The sequence below is a fragment of the Astatotilapia calliptera genome, chromosome 16, assembly GCF_964374335.1.
Source record: "Astatotilapia calliptera chromosome 16, fAstCal68.1, whole genome shotgun sequence".
NCBI classification, from domain to species: Eukaryota; Metazoa; Chordata; class Actinopteri; order Cichliformes; family Cichlidae; genus Astatotilapia; species Astatotilapia calliptera.
In genome coordinates this window covers 26,253,484-26,275,982 of record NC_137437.1, presented here as the reverse complement: position 1 = coordinate 26,275,982, position 22,499 = coordinate 26,253,484, and the positions used below count along the sequence as shown (strand labels likewise).

Here is a 22,499-nt window from a genome sequence, read left to right as displayed (position 1 = left end):
TTTTTTTTCATTATGATTGAAATGACTGCACTACAGTGAATGTTTTAAATACATGTTATATATTTCTCCTCATCAGTGTTACTCAATCTTGTCTCAACTGTTTCTCGTTATTGTTTCTCTAATTCATCTAAAAGTTGGCATTAAGAGCAAACTATGCACAGAGGATTTGTTCAGTTAGTGTCGTCGGGTTTTTCATTAGTTTTTTATTTCCTTTTGATGTTGTCTTTTTATTTCAACTTACTTTCATTTAGTTTCTGGACTTCAGTTGCTTATATCAGTTTAGCTTTTCAGGGTTTTTTTTTTTTATTAGTTTGAGTGTTAGTTGAAGTTTAAAGCAAAGACAAACACTTAACTACAAATGACAAACGTCCAAGTCGCTTTATTAGGTTCATCTGATTAACTGCTTTTTAACACAAATATTTTAACAGCCAATCACATGGCAGCAACTCATTGCATTTAGGTATGTAGGCGCGGTCAGGACGACCTCCTCGAATTGAACATCAGAATGGGGATAAAGAGGAGTTAAGTGACTTTGGCATCATTGTTGGTGCCAGTTGGGCTGTTGTGAGTGTTTCAGAAACTGCAGATCTGCTGGGATTTTCCCACACAGTCATCTCCAGGGTTTACAGAGATTGGTCCAAAAAAGAGAAAACATAAGTGTGCGCCAATTCTCTGGGTGAAAATGCCTTGTTGATGCCAGAGGTAAGAAAAGAATGACCAGAGTGCTTGAAGCTGATCAGAAAGCAGCAGCAACTCAAACAACCACTTGTTACAACAATAGTATGAAGAAGATCATCTCTGAACATGTTGAACCTTGAAGCAGATGGATTACAGCAGCGGAACATCCGATGCCACTCCTGTCGCCCAAGAACAGGAAACTCTCGTTACCAAAGATGGACAACAGAAGATCAGAAAAACATTGCCTGGTCTTATCAGCGGCGATTTCTGCTGCAACATTTAGATGGATGTTAAACTTGACTGTAACTATCTGTTGGAAGCTGCCATTTGTTTGGAAAGAGATGGACACACGGGGCAAATATCGTCATGCATTTTACATCAGAACAGAGGGAGTGAACATGAAGATCACCACCATTGAACCAAGCTTGGTTAACCTGATTTATGTGTTTAAATATTTGAATCCAGTTTTAGATTTTAAACAGTTTATGATCAGAATATTAGGCTCCGTGTAAACACAGCCTCTACTTTTAGATCTGAAGCTAAGTTTGTATTCATCACGAGGAACTTGATTTAAGCGGTTTAGAAAGGAAATAGACTCATAGGAGAAACTCATTTGCATATCTCTTCGTTTGTTGTATTGATTTAGTTCTTTTCCATCCTTTGTGAAAGTGTAGGAGTAGATATTTGATGATTTACTGTCTAGTTATTTGCCTCAGGGGCATATAATTCTACTTCTCAGTGCATTCAAATTAAAGAAGTTTTCCATCACTTAGCTCTGTACCTGTGTAATATCAGTGCCATTGATTTTCCTGATGTATATTATGTTTGAGCCAGGAATGTTTCACCTGATGAAATCAAAGCAGCGTCTTCCATGTTTAGTCATTGATTTGCATTACAGTGGTCTCACAGAGTGAAATGTGTTTTCCATTCCTGCAGTCACGAACTTATGAAATTTCTGCATCATCTCCCAGGAGGCTGATTAGATCATTTTACTAATCCACCTGCTATTAAAATAAGCACACCTACGGTTAGCACTTTTGACCAGTACAATATTGCAAAGTTGGACTTTGCAGGTAATGATTACTTGTTACCTGTTACTAGTTGCTTAGATGCATGACACAAATCAGGGTACAGTGATAAAAGGGATAAAAAGAGATTCTCCTTGGGGGAGGAGGGCAGGATTCATCCCAGAGTATGACCCAGTTTTAAAATGCCAAATATCTCCACTAGAGCTGGACGGGTTTGAAGGGGCTCCCTCGAGGCTGCGGCAGGGGAAGCTGGTGCACTGTGGAGGCAGCACGACTTGGGCTGTCAGTTACTGTAGCAGGCGGTGTGAGGGTGAGAGCAGGGCATGTTTTGATTAGACTGTGTGACAGACGCTGTTGCATAATAATGGGAGACTTTGCTTTAAACATAATGAGCGTTGTAACCAAGTTGGAGCTACTTACACTGAACTCATATTAGAGAGGTAATCTTGCAGGATTCCTGTGAAAATAAAAAAGAAATGCTGTAGAAAATATGATAGGAATGATTAAAATACTTTATTTGAGAATATGAGCCACATTAGTTAAAGCAGAACATCAATTTAAAACAGCGTCTTTTAGTTTATTGGCAACATTTGTTGAGCCTATAGTTTGATTTTTGCTTGTAAAAGCACTGATTTTTTTTAAACGCGCTTTAAAAATTTTCACCTGAGCCATAGGAAAGTGTTTGTTTGGGGTTTTTTTTTTGGCTTTTTCAACACTGTATCCCAGTTTCTCCACATTCATACAGTCTGTATTTACATGTAGATTAGTGGAAAGGCACAAAACTATCACACGTAGTTTTTTCCAGCTATTTTAATATTTTGCAACTTTATGATTCAATCAACTGTCGTACAGCTGGCAGGTTACTTTACGGAAATATTACACTAGTTAAAGACTTCACTGCAATTTTTTACACTTTGCAGATGTCGGTGGGCTGAATTAGGACCCTTTTTGCAGACACGCTGGCGAGGACACACAGTGAGCCTCACTGTATCACTGTTGACGTGCAGTCAGAGATTTGTACCAGAGCTCCACGGCAATCTTTCTCTTTATTTAACTTGTAGAAATCTTTCTGATTACGCAGCAGCACATCTGCATACTCTGCAGCGTTATGAGAAGTAGTGACTTTTATATTGATGTCAGGTGCTCTCCTTAGAGTGGACCTGTTGCCTATTGCTGTTATTTTCTATTTATTTTTTTAATGTATCTGTATAAGCGAGAGAGGTTTGTTCATTTAGATATTTTTTTTTAAAAATATTTAAGAAAGCGTGGTTTTGCGGCCAAAAATACAGAGCATTCAAATTCTGTACTAACCGCTAACTGTATCTGTAGCCCCTCTGAGAGTTTTATGTGGCATATTGCAAGAAGGCAAATGAAACTATAGAGCTTTGTTTCAGATTGAATCAAAGTCCTTCTAGAAGCAAGTCTTGCACCTTTACTTTTCTGACAATTTATTATCGTTTTGTTAATTATAATTTCAGTGATGTGAAACTGCATTAATAACTGCTTTAACAGTTTCCACACTTTGCCATAAAATACGTTTTGAAACCCTTTTCACCCCCTGGAAGCTCCTTTAGGAATTTCCTGTACATTATATTTCTGAGATCTTTGACTGCTGTGCCTCTATCTAACATTTTTGCTTCCATGTCTTGGGGTTTTTTTGCAGTTAATGATGTTTAGCTACTTTGCAGCGCTGCGTGATCTGAACAATACATCGTGGAACAGCATCAGAGGAAATAATATCACAAACCTGGTAATTTCTACAGGTTTCCACTGGCCGGCATGTAAAACCGTGGAAAAGACTCCCTTCTCCTTTTAATTTTCCAGATGTGGAAAACAGTGTTTCACATGTTTGGAGAACTGCAGAAGTGCATCATTTATAGCATGGAAAAGTACTGGCTGTAAGCAAGAGCCAAGTCTGTGTATAACTCCCATTTGGATACGTAACATTAATAATGCTCCTGTCTGACTCAGTGGGTAACAGTCTCACTCTGTACAGACTGTAAGTTCAGCAGGGTCAGGACTAAATGGTTATAAGTGTAGCTTTTAAGCTATTGTATGAAAGAAAAATAATCTAATACTAAGACTTGCTGCCTGATAGTATAAAATAAGTTTCCTCATTAACGGAAGCAGTTTTTGTGAGGTTTGTCACACAAAAGCAGCGACATTAAACGTCAAAACACTCTGACCCAAGAGTTTTAGTCTCACTTTTATTTGTAAAATACTCACATTGAAAAGTAATAGGCATTTTATTTTTTGTGTCACTGGCTTCACAGAGGCTCACAGCACTAACAAACACACAGTTTATTTAGTGCACATGCATCATGCTAGATTCAAAGCCCTTACAATAATCACAGTTCTTTGCACTCAAAACTCAAACATTTGGTTGTGAAGTTCGCTTTGTCCATCCAAATCGATCCGAATGAGCTGTGGCTGTCCCTTCAGGCTCCGGAGAGGCTAATAAACTGAGCACAAGCTATTAAACCAACTAAACACAGCACACAGGGGTGGGTTTAGCAGTGGACACACACGCACGCCAGCACACATACACACACGTGTGCACACACAGGCTGTAGTAAAAGCTGAATGGCACATCACGCAACACAAGCAGTTTTTAAAACCTTAATTCGACGCGCTCGTCTTCTGTGTGAAAGGACTCGCCGTCGACTTTCGCGTCACTTAAACTTTTGCATGATACCTAACCAGATGCAGTTAAAGATGCTATAAATGTCAAGATGATGTGGGTCATTTTGAGTTCTATAAATACAAAGCAGTGCAAACGGTGATGCTAAAATACCATTCTGCTCAGAACAATCACCCAAAAACGTATCCCGTGTGTGTGTAAGCCACTATTGTGCAGTAAACATTTAAAACCTGCCCTGTACGACAGACCTACCCACCAGTTCTTCTATCAATGACACATTACAGCTCGGCACATCTTACAACACTTTCAAACCAATACCTCACAGGGTGGATATAGAAACAGGCTCTTTCCTTTCTCCCTCTATCTTCCCCCTCCCCGCCCCCTTCATCATCTTCATCCTACTTGACAAAATGCAGGGCCTCGGCCACCACCACGGAGCCTTTGCTGCTATCAAGGCAGGTGACAAGCTTGAAGCCCGATCTCAGTGCTAGCATCACTGTCTCTAGTTTCAGACAGTCAAGTGTGCACAGGAATGTGCTGTCCTCCTTCAGAACGAGCCGCGAGCCAGGCTCCGACTTGATGAAGTGTCGGAACTGTATCACGTTGGATGACACCACAAATTCTTCCGGAAAGCCATCCAAGCGGCTCTTGGAGATCTGCACCAGCCGCCCTTTGACCTTATCGATGAAGGCGGGGTCACTGCAGTACACCTTGAGGCCCTGCGACCTCTCGTGGCTATCCGTCACCTCCAGGAAGGCGGGTTCCCGCAGTGCCGCCCTCTGAGTTTCCCACTCGACCACAGCCTCCACCAGTTCAGTCAGGCGGTAAAAATCGGCCTCTCGTCGCAGGAGCCCCGCCTCCCGGAAGTCATCGGGCAGCTGGAGCTCTCCTGTTCGGAGGTAGTTGAGCACATGGCGAAAAACCGGACCATCTCTGTCGATGAAGGGGTTGCCCATGGAATCGGTGTGCTGGACCGCCTTCTTACCGTTGGCCACCTCCTCGAGAAACGAGCCCTGTTGTTTGGCAAGGGTGGTCCGGTGGGCCGTGTACAGGAACCCCCCTACGTTGAGGGTGATGGTGCCCGAGGAGGGCTTCTTGAAGCTCTTGCTGGGCTGCAGCAGGTCCGGGTTGATGTGCCTCAGTTCACTTTCCATCCTGCTGAGGTCCCATTCCATTCTCCAGACGCCCTCTCCAGCCTCGACCCAGCCTCGGAGCTGGTGTGTCTGCTCAGCTGTGCGCGTGTGTGTCTGTGTGTGCTCGGTACCAATCGAGTCAGTTTTTTTTTCTTTCTCTTCCCCCCTCTCCTTTGGATCTGACTTTGTGGGTCGGTGCGGCAGCAGAGGAAATGAGAAGGTGTTGTCAGCTGTCTGTATAGTGAGAGCAAATGTGTCTGAGAGCGTGTGATGGTGGATGGGTGAGTGCTGCCTGGCAGAGGAGCGACAGTGAACTGGGAGCTGAAAACAGACTCGCTCTCTGTTCTGCTCCGTGTCCCTCCTCTCGCTGTCTCTCTCTCTCTCTCTCTGTCTCTTCTACTCTTTCTGTCTCTCTCTCTCTCTTTAAGAGTGGGTGGGCAGGCAGCGTCACATACAGGGAGGAGAGAGAGGGAGTATGTGAGCAAACATCAGAGGAGTACAGACTCCAGAAGCTCGCTCTTTTTCTTTCTTTCACTCTGTCTTTAATTATCTTGGATAAAAAAGGTGCAAAGCTCAGCTCTAGCTGTTAGTTAACACACACATACACACACATGCACGCAAGCCATGCTTTCACCAGATGGAGGGGGGAGGGTTGCTTCCATAATTTTTGTGGTGTGAAATTGTCTCAGCGTGTGTGAGTCTGAATATGAAACTCCTTTTTGCAGCCAGATCCATCTGTTTTACCACACAGCGCTTCATGTGAACTGGAATCTGTCTGAAATCTCCGGTCATGACGGGGAGGAGGCGGCTGGCCTCGTTTCATGTAAATTTATGTGACTCTCCTGCTTTCCTTCTTGCGAGGTAACAGGCGGGCCCTCTGTCTTAGCAAATTGTTTATTGATCGTGCCCATGTGTGCGGTGTGTGTGTGTGTGTGTGTGTGTGTGTGTGTGTGTGTGTGCGCTCGCTTTGAGGGCCTTGTGAAGGAAATGGACCAATTACAGTCCACGGTGGTCCGGTCATGAAGGACAGCTTTTGAATTGGTTAATGCTTTTGGCCTGTAGCCTCCTGTCAGGGGAAAAATGGTCCACTGGTCGCTCGGTACTAACGACTCACGCCGTCGCTGTTTACGTGTGTCCGTGTGTGCTTATTTTTGTTCTGCGTTTCACTCTTTTTTTTTTTTTTTTTTTTGTATCTCCTCCAGCGCGACTACAAATGTGAAAGAAATCACAGTTCATATCAAACACGAGGAAACACGCAGAGCGGCTCCAGCAGTGCTGACTGGTAACAGCGTGTGATAAAAACATAAAAGTCTGCGCATACCACGCAGATGATTTGGTCTGGTGCTTCATGCTTACACTCTAACACACTAAACACTATGTTAAATAACTGTAGTTGGGCTGAAAATGGAAGAAAAATTACCATTCTAGGAAGCTACTAAATAAATAACGGTAAATGATACGTATCAGTTTTGTGGTAGATGTTCATTTTATAGCAGAAGCTGCTCTAAAGTGTGAGTGTGCAAAATCAATGTGTACTTCAGCTTCCATGTGGTGATTTAATGATTTTGGTAAACATATAATCCATAAAAGAAACATCTTTGCATCAGTCTTATTATGCAGTCGCCTTTTAAGAACAGGTTTTCCTCGTGTCCTCTTTATTACTTGTTGGTGTTTCTATATTAGAAGTGGAAAATGTCAGCAGTCAGATTGCTCCCATGTTGAACTCCCTGCATTTCTTATTTATCACGCAAGCACTTACACAAACACTCAGGCCCGATAGCCTGCACACTAAATCCATGTTTACTCTTGATTCTGACCCGCGCAGCTACTGCTGCAGAAATATTTCAGTGCAGACGGTTTGTAACCTACTTTAGATGTGTTTTTACACCAGGGAGGCAATGCCAGTTAATTTGCATAATTTATCATCACTTGCACAGAAGTCTGGCAGTGACAAAATACCTGGATTGTGGCGGTTTGTCACCGGAGGGCAACGGAGACGGGGCGCCTTCTTTTGCAGTGGTGTTTATGTTTGATTACTCACTAGCAAAATATTGTTAAGGCATTTAAATTTACTTGCCTTGTGAGAAAATACAGTTATACGAGTAGTGGAAGATTAGGTTATCTCGATGTAACATTTAGCGGTAGCAAGCTTGTCGAAAATGAGTAAAGCAGGCTAAAAAAATGCCTTTTACAGTGGGATAACTAAAGCTAGAGACTCGGGATTATCTGTTGAAGCCCTGCTGCAGTTGCTTACCAGTATATGAGTCAGAGGTGTGAAGATATCTCGTTTATCGAAGTTTTTCATGGTAAATTTCTGAAGAAACTACTTAAGGTGAATAAAAATGTCCAGACATGGTTTGTGGTGTGGATTATTGGATACCAGCAGGATCAAGTTATCCTCTTATGTTTAGTTCATTAAGGAATCAATACAATAAGGATGCTTTTAAATCAGAGTGGGTAGTGACATTAAAACAAGTTTCTGATTACACCTCATTTTCTTATTTATGGTGAGGTACCAATGTGATGAATGACAGCCTCTGCATAAATTATAGAACATTTAGGCAAGGTCTTCAATTGGGAGATTACCCATGCAGCTTAGATTATTCAGATCAGGTCAGAATCCAGCAGTAACGGGCAGATGTCTTGGTGCTGAGTATGTTGTGAATATTGCAGAGTTTTGTGAATGACTTGTATCTGCATTTGGGTGCTTTTGGATCTGTTGGTTATCTATTTATTTCTTTTCTTTGTTTCCTTTCTGATGCGTAAAATGAAGTCCTGCCTTATGCATGGCTTCTCTTTTACCCCACAATGGATCTAATGAGAATGAGGGGGGAAAAAAATTAAAAGGCAGAAAAGAAAAAATGCATTATAATTAATTTAAGAGCTTCAACAAAATGATTATTGGTTACACCCCAGTGTGAAAAACCTAAAGCTATTCAGTTTAAAGAAAACCAGCAAATATTCACACTTGTTTCTGTAACTACTGAAAATTTTGGCTTGATTGCTTTAAAATATGTCAGTGAATAGCTGTTAAATCTAAATATATTAGAATGCAATACATTAAACTGAATAATCCCTGTGAGCATGAAAAATAGCTGCATTGCTGCACCTTTTAAGAATCAATAATGAAGCAGAAAGGTTATAAATCAGAGTATATTACATTAAAAAGTCTTTTTCATGTGTGTCTGCTTATTTGTAGATCCTCCATTTATCCCTGCTCTTTTACCCTTAATAACAGACAGAAATGAATAAAATAGGCTACACTGATTGCTTTTCCACCGAAAAAGCAACAAGTATGTTCCACTGATGCAACAGGTTATCACCCACTTACTCCTCAGAGCTGCTGCTGCTGCTGCTGTAGTAGATGTAAATGAATCATGTAGGCAAGTGCACTGATTGAAGATTCACTTGAACTGAAACACTTTATTCAAACATGCGAGCGCTCTCTGATTGATGTGTGACTGAAATGCTTCTTTTCCTTGCCTACGTGGGGTAGTTGATCCCCAAAACGACGGCTCCTGCACGTCGCCTCTGTGATCTTTCTGTTCATAAGTGATTAGTTGTATCATCGTTAACGACACTCAATTGGAATCACAAACGAGGACAAGATGCAGCGGAGAGGATTGTGGGAGGTTTGACCTGCTTTCTGCTCTCTTTATTTAAACAGCCTCGCCGGGGACCGCCGTCGTCTTCAAACGTCGGTGGGAATCTGTTAGTCGCGGCTGTTGTCAAAGTGACAGCTTTTTGAATGTTTGAAATAAATTCCCCAAAATGCTGCTAGCAAGGACTCTCCTTCGCTCTTAAAGGTGGTGAATTATTCATAGAGCCGCTCTAAGAGCTTGTGGTGTAACATGGAGTCACTGACTGCTGTGAAGCTGGCATGGCAACCACTTAAAATGGGGTCTTGCGCGAGCTCGGAGCTGTCAATCTCTCGCTTTATTCATTATGGAAGTCTGTCTGCTGTAAAGGGTCTGCATGTGTTAGTCCCAGTGGATCGAGCTGATCAGATGGGAGCAGCGTATTTTTAAAATGATGACTGTGTGAATTTTGATTTGATCACAGCTACTTTTTCTTTATATGAATATCAGCACCCTATTACCAATATTATTTTTTCAGTAATACAAACAAGCAAATATGACCCATGGAGGAAAAGGGGAAATATATCATAAACAATGTTTAAATGCACATGGAGCTCCCATCTCTATAAAAAACAAATAAATAAAAAAATCAACAAAAGGCTGCCTGATTTGTGATGAAAAACTATCCTGATGCTTAATATTACACCTCTTAAATATTGGTTTATTAGTATTTGTATGTAGTATATGTAGTATTTGCCTCACAGAGCTGCTGGCATGGGTGTAGAGCAGTTTTGTGTAACAAGTCAGAACTTCCTGAATAGAAAGAAACTGCTCAGGTATACATTCACCAGCCACTTTATTAGGTACATTTTGCTGGTACCGGGTTGGATCGCTTTTTGCCTTTCGATTTATATAGTGCCAAATCACTACTGTAGTCACCTCAAGGCGCTTTATATTATTATGGTAAATATCCTACAATAATACAGAGAAAGCCCAAACAATCAAATGGGCTATGAGCAAGCAATTGGTGACAGTGGGAAAGAAAAACTTCCATTTGACAGGAAGAAGCCTCGGGCAGAACCAGGCTCTGAGAAAACTGTCCTAATTCTTCATGGCACAGATAACAGCAATGTGCTCAAAACATTCCTCAGAGATTTTAGCTGTGTTGATGTGACAGCATCACACAGTGGCTGCAGAGTTGTCGGCTGCACATCCACGAACCAACCTCCCCTTTCTGTCGCATCCCATAGGTGCTCTTTTGGATTGAGATCTGCTGACTGTTGAGGCTTAGTACAGTGGGCATGGTCAGCAACAGTACTCAGGTAGGCCTTGATATTTAAATGCTCAGTTGGTGCTAAGGAGCCCAACATGTGCTAAAAAAATATCCCCCACAACACCACCAGCCTGACGCCATATTTAGACTTCTAAAGGGAATCTTTGCAGAGCCTACGACTTAACGTACATAAGCAGCCAACGTCATTGCTGGCATTTATGCTGGTGCTGGTGCATTATGTGTTAACTACCATGTGGTAATGTCCCAGAGTTTTATATGCCCTCCCACAACACTGATAAGGATGAGCAGAAGGGGATGGATGGATGGATAATTAGTCCTTATATTGAGATGATAATTATTCTCTGAACTATTTAAAAAAACAAGTGGACAAATGTATAGGAGGAATTGACGGTACTGCCCTTATGGTACTTAGCATGAATCCCCCATCAGTTGATACGAGGCAGCATGCATTCATGCTTTCATGTTGTTTATGCCAAATTCTGACCCTCTCAGCCTCAGCTTGAAGCCACTCAGTAGACATTTTCTCTTTTTTGGACTGTTTTGCGTAAACCCCTGAGACGGTTCTTTGGGAAAATCCAAGCAGATCAGCAGTTTGTGAATATTCATACCAGACCATTTGGCACCAACGAGCGTGCCATATTCAAAGTCACTTAAATCACTTTTCTTCTCCTTTCTGATGCTCAGTTTGAATTTCAGCAGGTCACCGTGTCTACACGCCTAAATACACAGACTTCCTGCCGTGTGATTGCTGATTGGATATTTGGTTTAAAACCTAATTGCAACGTGCTCAGTGAGTACCTGCCAAGAAAATGAACATAGACCTGGTCAGGAAGAGGCTCAGATTTATCCAAGCTGCTAAAAAGTTTACTTCCACAATCCTGTGTTCTACATCACAATTAAAGCAGTATAAATGAATTTTATGCGTTATGATTTATACATTATTAAAAATGTTCAGAGGTCAAGATTCATTCAGAGGCTTTATTACCAGCAGGTCCACTGTATAGATCGGATTTGCAGAACAACATTATTTTCTGTTGCATCCTGACTGACTCCTTTAATTAAGTTAACGCTGCTGTGCCACATGCGTAAATGAGCACATCACTCTCAATTTAAAGGTCTTATTGTTTCTGCTGCTGGGTGATCTTCGGGAAATTTTTACACGTGGCCAGCTGTGGGCAACCGACAGGAAGTCACTGAGTTCAATGCTCCTACAAAATCCCAGCTGAGTTTCAGTGATCCCTCAATTAACATCATTTCAAGATTAAAGGACGTAACTGTCTTCAATTTTCTTTATGAATCAAGCAGCAACCTGAAATTGAGCCAGGTTAAGAGCACATTTACAGGATAGTAAAAAAGCAATTTCTCATTTGGAAACTGACGAGGTTGTTTTAATTGACACGTGTCCCTGCCACGGGCCTCACCTCGAGTAACAGCAGCCACTGAATGGGACCTTTGTACTGTGTTTGCGCTTTTGGTTCCTTTTTGGAGCATTTTAATGCAATTTTATGACATGGCTTCCTGTGTAGCACAGCAAGCCGAAGAAGTCAGTGCTCCAGTTTTGGTGATTGAAATATTAGTACTTAATTAGTCGGTTACTTAGAAGTAATTAGGAGATTTGTGCTTTTATGTGTTGCACCTCCAATTGATGACCTAACGCTTGACCCTCTCGTCTAAATATGGCGAATTCTGGCTTTAAAAATGTATCTCAGCAGCCAAAATGCTAATGTAGAAGTTTGAAAATGCAGTGCCCAGAAACCGTAGACTGTATATAAATGATGACTGTAGCCACCATAACATCACTCTCTGTTTTTAGCTCTTTAAAACCAGATGCCTCGAACACAGGGCAGATCTGACTGAAACTGTGGAACCAAGGCTAATGCTTTGTTAATCATATGTCAATAACTGATGATTATACCTTTGTTTATCCATCTTAGTAGATAATAATGACCATAATTTACAAAATAAACATCATCTTGTATTTAGTGTGACTTCAAAGCATCAACAGAGCCCATAAATTGGTCAGAAAAGCATTTACTGAGGTCACAGGTCCAAGGAGCCGTGAGGAGTCCCTCTCTGCGGGAGATTAAAAGAATCCAGCTTAAAGGCATTTATCCAATGGATTCAGTATTTAGACAGATCCATCTTTTAGATAAAGCCTATAATCTTCATGGAAACTGCTCAGCTCATAACTATACTTTCATGGCTTGTATGCATCAATTAAAGTTCAGGTGTGTTTGTACAAAGACTGTCCTGAGAGGTTGGCAAATAATCAATGAAAGCTTCTTTAAGGGGTTTATAAGGTGGGCATATTTCATTTTCTACTGTTCTAGGAGAGCATGACCCCCTCCCAAAATGCATGATTGTATGATACCTGTAAAGGCACAAAGGTGAGATTTATAATAAAAGCCACTCTGACATTAAAATCCACCCTATTTTTAAACCTTTTTTAAAAACTCTCAATGCTCCGTTTTGCCCAAGAGGTTTTAAGGTGAGAAACCGACTCATTTATGCCAGACCGGTCCACTCGTAATTAAATGGCCCAGCACTCCTCTGTGTATTTACGGCACTTCAAAGCCTACTTGTTGCATATGGATGCTGCTAATCAACTTTAAAATCAAAACGAGTGGGGTGAGTAGAAGTGCAAACGTCAGAAAATCACTTCAAAGTTAACGAATGGAATCATTAAATTTCTTTAATGAAGCAGCCTCTGGGCTTGGCAGATATGAGCTTTAATGGGAAATTATATTTGGAGATCCAATCAGTGACTTTGCCCCCGTCATGTCCTTACCCACCCCCCACCCTAGCAAACTCATTGCTTGCTTGTCATTATGTTTAGACTAGCCTGCCACAGCTGTTGTATATGTATGTGTGCACACAGTGTGTTCATGTCTATTTCCCTTTGTCTGTTGTATTTAGTAGCTGATAAAGTAAACTCCCAAGTATAAAAATTTGATGATGTCTAAAAGCTAGATGCATAAACTTCATTCAAGTTTCCAGACCTAAACAAAAACATCAAAATGATTAAACTTTAATCCCACGCATTTTTGTTGTATGAATTTTTAATATTAATCAAACTCAATTATTCCACATAAAGTCAACCAAATTTTTAAATATATACAATAGCTTAGGTGTGTTTTAAGAAGCTGTACAAAATATAGCCTTAATAATATTAATATTTTCGGTGTTAAAACCTTCAGAGTACAAAGGGGTGAATCAAAATTCATGTTATTGTTTGAGCATTTATGAGTCGTCAGAATGCTTTAAGTACGGGAGCTGCCTACATGATATTTTCATATTTCAAGATCTATTTTATTCACAATTCACTGCGGGGTTTTTTTTCTATAACTCTTCCATAACAAGCTACATTATTATCATGATATATCATAGCTTCAGTAGGAAGAAGCTTCACAAATGTAATGTAAGATTAACATTGTAACGTTGTAACGTTAAAGTAAGAGAAATAAGTATTGGTGCCCTGGATGTTTGATCCATTTTTCTCATAACTCACTTGAAGAACTTTAAAGAGAGTATTCATTGTATACTTTTAAGGGTCAAATTACCATGTGGGGTAGGTCAAAATAAGTTATAATATAGCAAAGGTTTCCAGTTCAGTGTCAACTATATGCTTTGTCAAAGAGGAAAGTCTTAAGCTTGTTCTTAAAAGTAGAGACAGCTTCTGTCCAGCCTGGGAACTGGTTCCACAGACTCACAGTTGTCTAACATAGCAGTAATAAAGGCACGAACTAGTGTTTTAGCATCACTCTGAGGTTTCTAATTTTGGAGATGTTGCGCAAATGGAAAAAACCAGTCTGACATATTTGTTTAGTATGCGCATTGAAAAGCACATCCTGGTCAACAACAGACTCCCAAGATTCCTCACAGTGTTCACAGTGTTACTGCAGGCCAAGCTAACAGAGTACCAGAGTAAGCATCTAGTTACACAACATATTTATAAGATTTTTAAAGCCGAGTACAATAACCTCAGTTTCATCTCAATTTAGAAACAGAAAATAAAAGTCATCCAGGTCTTTAAGGCATTCCTGTAGTTTAAATAATTGGTGTGTTTTATCTGACTCCATGGATTTCACATATTCATTAGTGTAGTTCTGACATATCACATGGATCAACCAAGAAGTAGTACCATCCATCCATTTTTGTCACTGATCTGGGTGCATATTTTGGTTGTAGCGGTCTAAACAGAGACACTGAAGTGTTCCTGAGCCAGCTGACAAATGTAATCTCTGCAGCATGTTCTGAGTGTATCCGGGGATCTCTTCCCAGTTTGATATGAAACGCCTCACCTAAAAGGATTCCTGAAGGCATCCTCGTCAGATCCCCAAACCACCTCAACTGGCTTCTTTTCATCAGTTGTTTGTACTTATGATGTCATTCTTTTGGTCACTGCCCACAGCTCGTGGTCAGGGTAAGGCTGGGAATGCAGATCAAACAGCAAATCAGCAGCTTTTTCCTCAATATTCTCTCTTACAAAAAATAGTCTGGAAACAAATGCTAATATATATATTTCTTATCTTTTGCCTTTTGAACACATAGAGAGGCCTGGAGAAGCATTTACTGTTTAAATAACAATACTTTGGTCAGAGTTAATAGGGTTTCACCACTTCGGTGGCGCTGTCAAGGTTCTCCAACAAAGGCCAAAGCAGCAGTCATTATGTGCAGAGCTGTGACTTTTTATAGCCCCATATTATTAACTCATCACATATAAACCATCATCAAGTGTGAAGTCATGAGGTTAATCATATAATAATGAACATTTCTCAAACACCACAAAGGCTTCACAACAAAGCACCTGGAAAAAAATATCCCTACATCAGTAACTACGGCCCTGAAAGTAACCAGAGTACAATAATTTACAAATACTTTCAGGTGCATGCATTTATTGATGATGGAGTCAAGAAGTATACAAAATCTATTTGGATGCAAAAAATGAAGAAGTAAGCCACAATTAACTGAGTAAAATAAGTAAGGAAGTGGATGTTTCAGCATCGAAATGATCCTGAAGCAAAGCGAGACCTGCTGAAAAAAACTGATAAGGAGAAATCAAAGTCTAAATCTCTCCAAAGACCAGTGATGTCAGCGTGTTGATGCCCCGGAGAGGATGATCTGAAAGCTTTGCTCAAATGCTGAGCAAAGATTTCACCTACTGCAGAAACGGACTCATTAAATACATATAAAAGCTCCATTGCAATTCTTTAAGATCCAAGATCTGAAAAACTTGATACAAAACCTTGACGTTTAGAACAAACATATTTTCCTGCATCTCAACTATATAAAAGAAACTGTGCTGCTACATGTTTTTTATTTTTATTTTTATTTTTATTTTTTTACAACTCCCATGTCTGCACTGCTTTCCACTGCACTATATTGTGGCTCTGACTGCGGCACTTTTAGATGGTATTTTTTGTTATTATAATATCAATCATGCTTAACTGTCCAAAAAACTGAACACAGTCACTTTGCTATACATACAATACAATTTAAAAGCAACCCAAAGCAATAGATCTGTCACTACTGCTACTTGGAAAATCATGGAGGCTGTAATAGTGCAGAGTGCAGAGCTGGGTTAGGCCACACGTTTTCACTGACACTGAAAAAGAAAAACAAAAAAACAAAACGCTCATAATAACCTTTCAACAAATTTTTTATTCAGATGGCATGAGAGGGAATCAGACAGCTACACTGGCTTTAGCTAATCTAGTCTGTGACAAGAGACTTCGGCTAATCAAAACCCTTTTAGGTTATCTGTATGAAAAGGAACGGTCTACACAGAAGGTAAGACTTTGCAGAGGACTTGAACCTGGGATAACAGGGTTGGAGTCTTGTGCAAAGCCAAAACTGAGGATTGCCTAATGCTTGCTTTACAGCATAGCTCTTTGTGCACCTTCCCAAAAACAAAAGTACAAGTCACAAAGACATAGACCTCAACAAATGTGACTGGTATGTTTGGAAGTTATATAGAAGGACTGGTACGGTGTCTGCGCTAAACACCAAACAGACTGAGACTCGACAACAAGATAAAAGGAACATGGAGAAAGCGTGATAACTGAAACAAGGAATATAATACGCACAATAGGGTTGGGCGATATGTAAAAATTTTCCAACCGGGAATCGTCAGTCGAACAATGTGTGATATATTCGCGCATGTGCAGACTTTTTGATGGGCGGGGCAATGTAATCATGCATGGACTGATTTGCGCGTTTACAACACAGAAGAAGTACAAACGGGGGCGAACTAATTAAAAATAAATAAATAAATAAAAAAACGCTATCAGCATTAATGCAGCTTAAACGCGGTCATCACAATTAAGATTTTTAACAGTCTCAACCCATCTGGAGCGCAGAATGAACAAAATTTGGACAAACTGCTGAAATGTGTTGACAGAGAAGCCAAGAAAGGGCCATTTTTGTACATTTCTGCCTACTGCGGCTTTAATTGAACCATTTCCAGTTGAGATCTGATCTGCTGCTGCACTACATCACACCTGTGTTTACATCTTCTTAGTTCATGATTGTAAATGAAGTGGGTAAAACGTTAGTTACGTGTTATAAGGAAATCCAGCACACGAAGGTATAAAAGTAAGCAGTGCACAAGTCTAGAAGAAATCAGCTGATTTTCACATGACCATACATCGATTGTAGATTCACACCTTATACTTCCATCTCCACTTCATCTTATCACCTACAGCTGGCTCTAGAAAACCATGTGTATGCGCGTGTGTGCGTTCTCACTGCGCCATCTGTCTTTATGAACATCAGTTTGTGTGTGAAATTATTCAAATTGTGCTTTTTTTCTGAATACTCGTGTGCCTACAAACGGTTCCTGAGAGCAAAAACTAGTGTAAACCCATGAAGATCACAGTTGGCAATATATCCAGGAGGTCACCGGGCTTCAATCCCATCCCAGCTGAGGTCGGAGGAGAGGAAAGAATGCTGTTTTTGAGCAGAAATGAAATTATAATAATAAAACAGAACCGGGGTCACCTGAAGAGCCTGGAGCACAGTAACAAAAGCTGCTTATGCAATGGGTTAGATCTTGTGTTTGTAAGAGCAAAATCTTTTTGTAGCTGCCGAATGAAGCTTGAGGTCAATAAACGTTGAAAAAAAATAAAAATTAAATGGATGCGCTGTTAGGCGAGAAGAGAAAGCATCCGTGCCTGATGAATTTCTTTGACGTATTTATTGCTCTGGTTCTATATGCAGGCTTTCTGCATGTTAGTGAAACAGATGAGAACAGATGGAGAGACGGTGTTGGTGGATGAAGGTCTAGTGGGCGGAAAGCTGTTTGTTGTTTTAACATTAGGAAGGTCACAGCTTTGAGGAAAGGGCCTCGGAGCAGATGGAGGTAAGAGATGAGCATGAGGGGGTGGACGAGTGACCTCCTCGCGCTTGTGTCTCTCTTCCTCTGCCGTCTTCACTCGGACACTTTTCGCTTCTCTGCTCTTACAGAATTAGCTAAATGTAATGGCATTAAATGTATTTACACATCTGGATTATAGCTGATACAGGTCTTGACTTCTCCGTGGCCTATTTATTTTCTTTTTTCCGTCATTTATTAGTAATTATTCAGCTGTTTAATGCTTTAGTTGTTGAATCAGACATGGCCTCGTATTCTTAAAAGCTTTGCTCAGATCTCAATAAATTTTAAATTATCATGCCGCTCTTTAATCAGCTAATTTACTTAATCTCCTGGCTTCTTTTGTATTAAGTGGTGCTAATATTATGAATAGATTGAACTGCAGTAAATGGGTGGGCTTTTTATTAAGAGGGAAAATATGCCAATGTTCTTGGCACTTTGCATTTTTGTCTGCTCGCCTAAATCACTGTGGGCACCACCACTGTGTACAGTAATTGTTAGCTCTGCTGTTCTGTGATAAAATGATTGGTGGTCATAAAAATATTACCCTTGAACAATTGCCTCGCTGGAGCTTCTTTTGTCAGCTTTCTTTTGTCTTGGTTGCACTTTCAAACGTGAGGACATATTGAAGAAGTCTGTTTGATTAATAACGATTGGGCGCCTTGGAAAAAGCAAACCCTGAAGACCGCTGAATATATTGAAATGTGCTGCAATTAGAGTCAGCGTGTGCGCTGATGGTCTTTGTTCCCAATCTGTTATCTGGCAGAGCTTCATCTGTGAGAAGAGAAAATGTATTTTGAATAGATCTGTATGAAATAAAAGAACAAGGGTGCGTGAAGCAGTGGGCTAAAAGCAGAGGGAGGGATTTTCTTTGGGGGGGGGGACACATTGTCTGATATAAATTTCCAGTTCGAGTGTTTGTCTTCAAACAAAGAGATAAAAATGCAAAATAAAAATGGAAGAAAGGGTCCTTGAATTTGGTAAAGCTGTTATAAAAGAAAAAAAAATCATTAACAGAAAAAGTGCTGCTTTTAAAAGCCAGCCTGATTGAAGACATGACTGTGATGCAGATGTGCTCAGCGGACGTCAGCTCTGATGTGGAAACACCTGAAGCGCTTTCTATTTTTATTGTAATAATTATGCAACTTACGATGTATTTGGCCTTTTTAAGCTGCAGGAACTCGGCACCCAACACAATATGTCTTTGGATGACATCACTGTCAGCGGCTGCGCGCATACCTTTTCCTTTTGGGGATCGGACTGTGCCGTCTGTATTCAGGATGGTGTTGTAAGTCGGCGTTAGGTTATCTTTGTTAAATTCAGGCCTCTGTAATTTATAGTATGACATGATGGGCAGGCAGAGAGGAAGTGCGAGTGTTACGCAACAATGTGGGAGACGAGTGATTCCAGCTAAAACCTGAAAAAGAGTGAAGTGCATCTGGACATTTGTCTCTGCCACTGTTTTCTTCACATGTAAGAGACGCTGAACCGGAAAAGCGCTTTACTGGTCTTGAGTGCACTTTGCAGAGTGAGACTGCGACCTTGAATATATAGAAAGAGTAAGGAGGAGTCCAGCAGCATGTGGTATGACCCCCCACAGAGCCCCGATGGCAACATCAGTGAGTCAGTCTGGGATTACATAAAGAGGCAGGAGGCACTTAAAAAGAAAAGTTTTTTTAGTTTCCTGGACTTTATCTGAAGCCAGTTGATTTAAAGTCTCACTTTCAACTCTTTGAACACTGTAAAACACAGCAGAAAGTTACAAAAGTACAGTTTACTCAACTCAGTCTGAGAAAGTGTCTTGATGTAATCTTAAATATCCAGCTAAGGAAATCCATAAAAGCTGAGATGTTTCTCCCACTGAAAACGCTACGCCCAGACGAACAGAATCAACTTCTTGGGATCAGTCCGAGATTGTCCTTATCCCCCAAAAAACACCACCAAATTCTTATTTTAACCAACAGTGTAATGCTTTAAAATGAACCACCCTCTAGTGATGATGTGGAAAAAGTCACTGGTGGAATCACCATCTATAGTAGGGTGGGCGATAAAGCCTCAAAATTATTTTATGATTATTACATTTGCGATATATAAATTATACTGAAAATCATTTTATCTGTGACTGCAGTTCGCAGGCAGCAGCAAAATTAAATAAAGGCCATTTTCCACCCTTCTTTTCCAATCAGCTGTTGTCAGTGATGACACACTGCCTCAAAGTGTGAATCTACTGCCACAAGCTCCCAAGACCAAGCATTATAGTGCAGTAGCAGTGACACAGCGTTTGTCGAATGTAAGCACTCTGGTTTTATCTGGTGTAAAATTATAAAATAACTGCTGAACACTTTAGTTTAACAGTAACTAAAGTAACATTACAGAAGCTGAACAGTAATGTCATTAATAAAACTGAAAAATATCTTTTTCACTGGGTTTTTGCATGTTGGGTGGAGCTTTTTAATTTTTACCACTGTGTAACCACATCAGTAACTTTTGTCCTTCCTGTCGTATGGACTCGTATTTCCTCCTCGCAGCCATTATACCCCTGTTGCCAACTGTAATCTTTCTGGGTTTACGTTAGTTTTAGCTCTCAGAGCAGTTGATAGCTGTAGTTGTCTTTGGTGTTGCAGTTTTCTCCTGTGCAGTACCATCTAATCTCATAGAGTCATGCATGTACCTTTCCGTTCTGCCACCTGAGCTACAATAAGTCTATGTCATGGTTGTGTCTGTGGGTTAAATGAATCTAATGTACAGGATCACGCAGGTGGTCTCAGAATCTCATCTCTGCTTTTCACGGATGATGTGGTTCTGTTGGCGTCATCGGGTAGTGGCCTCCAGCTCGCACTGGAACGGTTCGCAGCCATGGTTCTCAGCCAGAAAAGGGTGATCCACTCTGGGTCGGGGACGAGTTCCTGGCCCAAGTGGAGGAGTTTAAGTATCTTGGGGTCTTGTTCACGAGTGACTGGAGAAGGGAGCCGGAGATCGACAGACGAATTGGTGCTGTGGCTGCAGTGATGCGGACGCTGCACCGGTCCATTGTGATGAAGAGAGAGATGAGCGTAAAAGCGAAGCTCTCGATTTACCGGTCGATCTACATCCCTGCCCTCACCTATGGTCACTAGTAGTGACCGAAAGAACAGGATAGTGGATACAAGCCATGGAAATGAGCTTCCTCCGAAGGGTGGCTGGAGACCCCTTAAGAGATAGGGTGACAAGTTCAGACATCTGGGAGGGACTCAGAGTAGAGCCACTGCTGCTCCATATCAAAAGGAGCCAGTTGAGGTGGTTCGGGCATCTGACAAGGATGCCTCCTGGGCGAGGTGTTCCTGGCATGTCCCACCGGGAGGAGGGCCCGGGGCATGCTGAAGAGATTAAATCTCTCAGCTGGCCTGGGAACGCCTTGGTGTTTTCCCGGACAAGCTGGGTGAAGTGGCTGAGGAGAGGGAGGTCTGGGCTTCTCTGCTACCCCCACGACCTGGGCCCGGATAAGCGGAAGAAGATGGATGGATGGAGGATCATGCAATGCTGCTGATGTCCAATTGCTCACAAAGATCAAATACAAATAAGGGAGATGGGAGTCATGTGCAAAATCAAACTAAAGTGGAAGAAGACTAAAAACCCACCTCACATTGGGCTGTCCGATTCAGGCTTCTGTTCTAAACCAGTGTTGGTAAGCTTAAATTATAAATCCAAACCTGATAACAGGACTGCCACAGCCAGTCAGCACACGCTCAGGATGAATCAGAGAGGAGAGGGCTGGTTGATTAGTTTTTGCTAGCATACAGAGGCATGCACAGCCTGATTCTGAAAACATCACACGATTTTACCCTTGGAGATTCTTTAGCCATCTTCTGTGTTAGACAATGTTGATTTAAAAAAACAAAACAAGTCATCCGACAATAACGATCACAATTTCAGCTGCTTTATTCAAGCATCCTCACCTGGAGATTTGCTTCATTCACATGTGTTTTATTCCTCAGGAATCCTAATATGGAAAAGGAAAATAAAAAGCATGACAAAGAGAGAATCTGTTCACGTCGGTGTGGTTGTGTTATGTTATATTCATGATTTCATTGATATGGTTGAGTAACAGCCATGACATTTCTGTATCACTGAAGAGTAATGAGGCCCTGTGAATGATATGTGCGTGGGAGAATTAAAATATCGATCGTCTGTTGAAGGTGTGGACCACAATATTCATGTAGCGCTTGAGTTTTATAGTAAAGCCGTTGTGCAGGAGTCTGCAGCTCGTCTCAAGTGTTCCTCCCACACAGACGCCTGAAGCTACATTTGATGTGGTCAGTCATCATCCCATGCTGGTCCTCTCGCTCTCTCTCTGCTGTTCATGCTGTTCATGTTTACAAAGGCGCTTCTCTGCTACAATCAGTGTCCTTTCGGGCCTCGGAAAGAGGAAACTGGAAGACTTGAATGGCAGGAGGAAAACAATCCGCTTGTCCTTGAATCTGTTTGACCGCAACTACTTCATAACGGGGATGAAGGCGAAGGATGCTCAGCGGCGCGGTGCTTGTGTGCACACGTTTCTCATGTGTGGGTGTGTTTTTAGGCGTGTTGCTCTGGCACTCACTGGCCAATAATTGCACATAATTGCATCCATTAGTGGGGGAAAAAAAGATGAACATTAGTGAGAAATCTCTGACACCTTAGTGTTTGTCCCCTCAAGATTTAAAAAACGGACTCTTGGCGGGCAGTTGATGAAATGTTGTGTGACACATAATGTCAGGTGGTGGTGTGATGGTTACTATGGTGACTGTGGCGTTGCA

General features: G+C 41.2%; 2 protein-coding genes across 2 annotated transcripts in view; one reads left to right on the top strand and one right to left on the bottom strand.

Annotated features, from left to right (window-relative positions):
• LOC113007797 (general transcription factor IIF subunit 2-like) overlaps window positions 1-22,499 on the top strand; it is a 61,992-nt gene that overhangs the window by 27,723 nt on the left and 11,770 nt on the right. The window lies entirely within an intron of this gene.
• On the bottom strand, window positions 3,900-5,860 carry kctd4 (potassium channel tetramerization domain containing 4). Its single transcript, XM_026144739.2, has one exon. The coding sequence runs from the start codon at window positions 5,520-5,522 to the stop codon at window positions 4,746-4,748; it is 777 nt and encodes a 258-aa protein (XP_026000524.1). The 5' UTR covers window positions 5,523-5,860; the 3' UTR covers window positions 3,900-4,745.

Bases quoted from the DNA above. Each gene is read 5' to 3' on its own strand.
- kctd4 (XM_026144739.2), bottom strand. From the start codon at position 5,522: ATGGAATGGGACCTCAGCAGGATGGAAAGTGAACTGAGGCACATCAAC.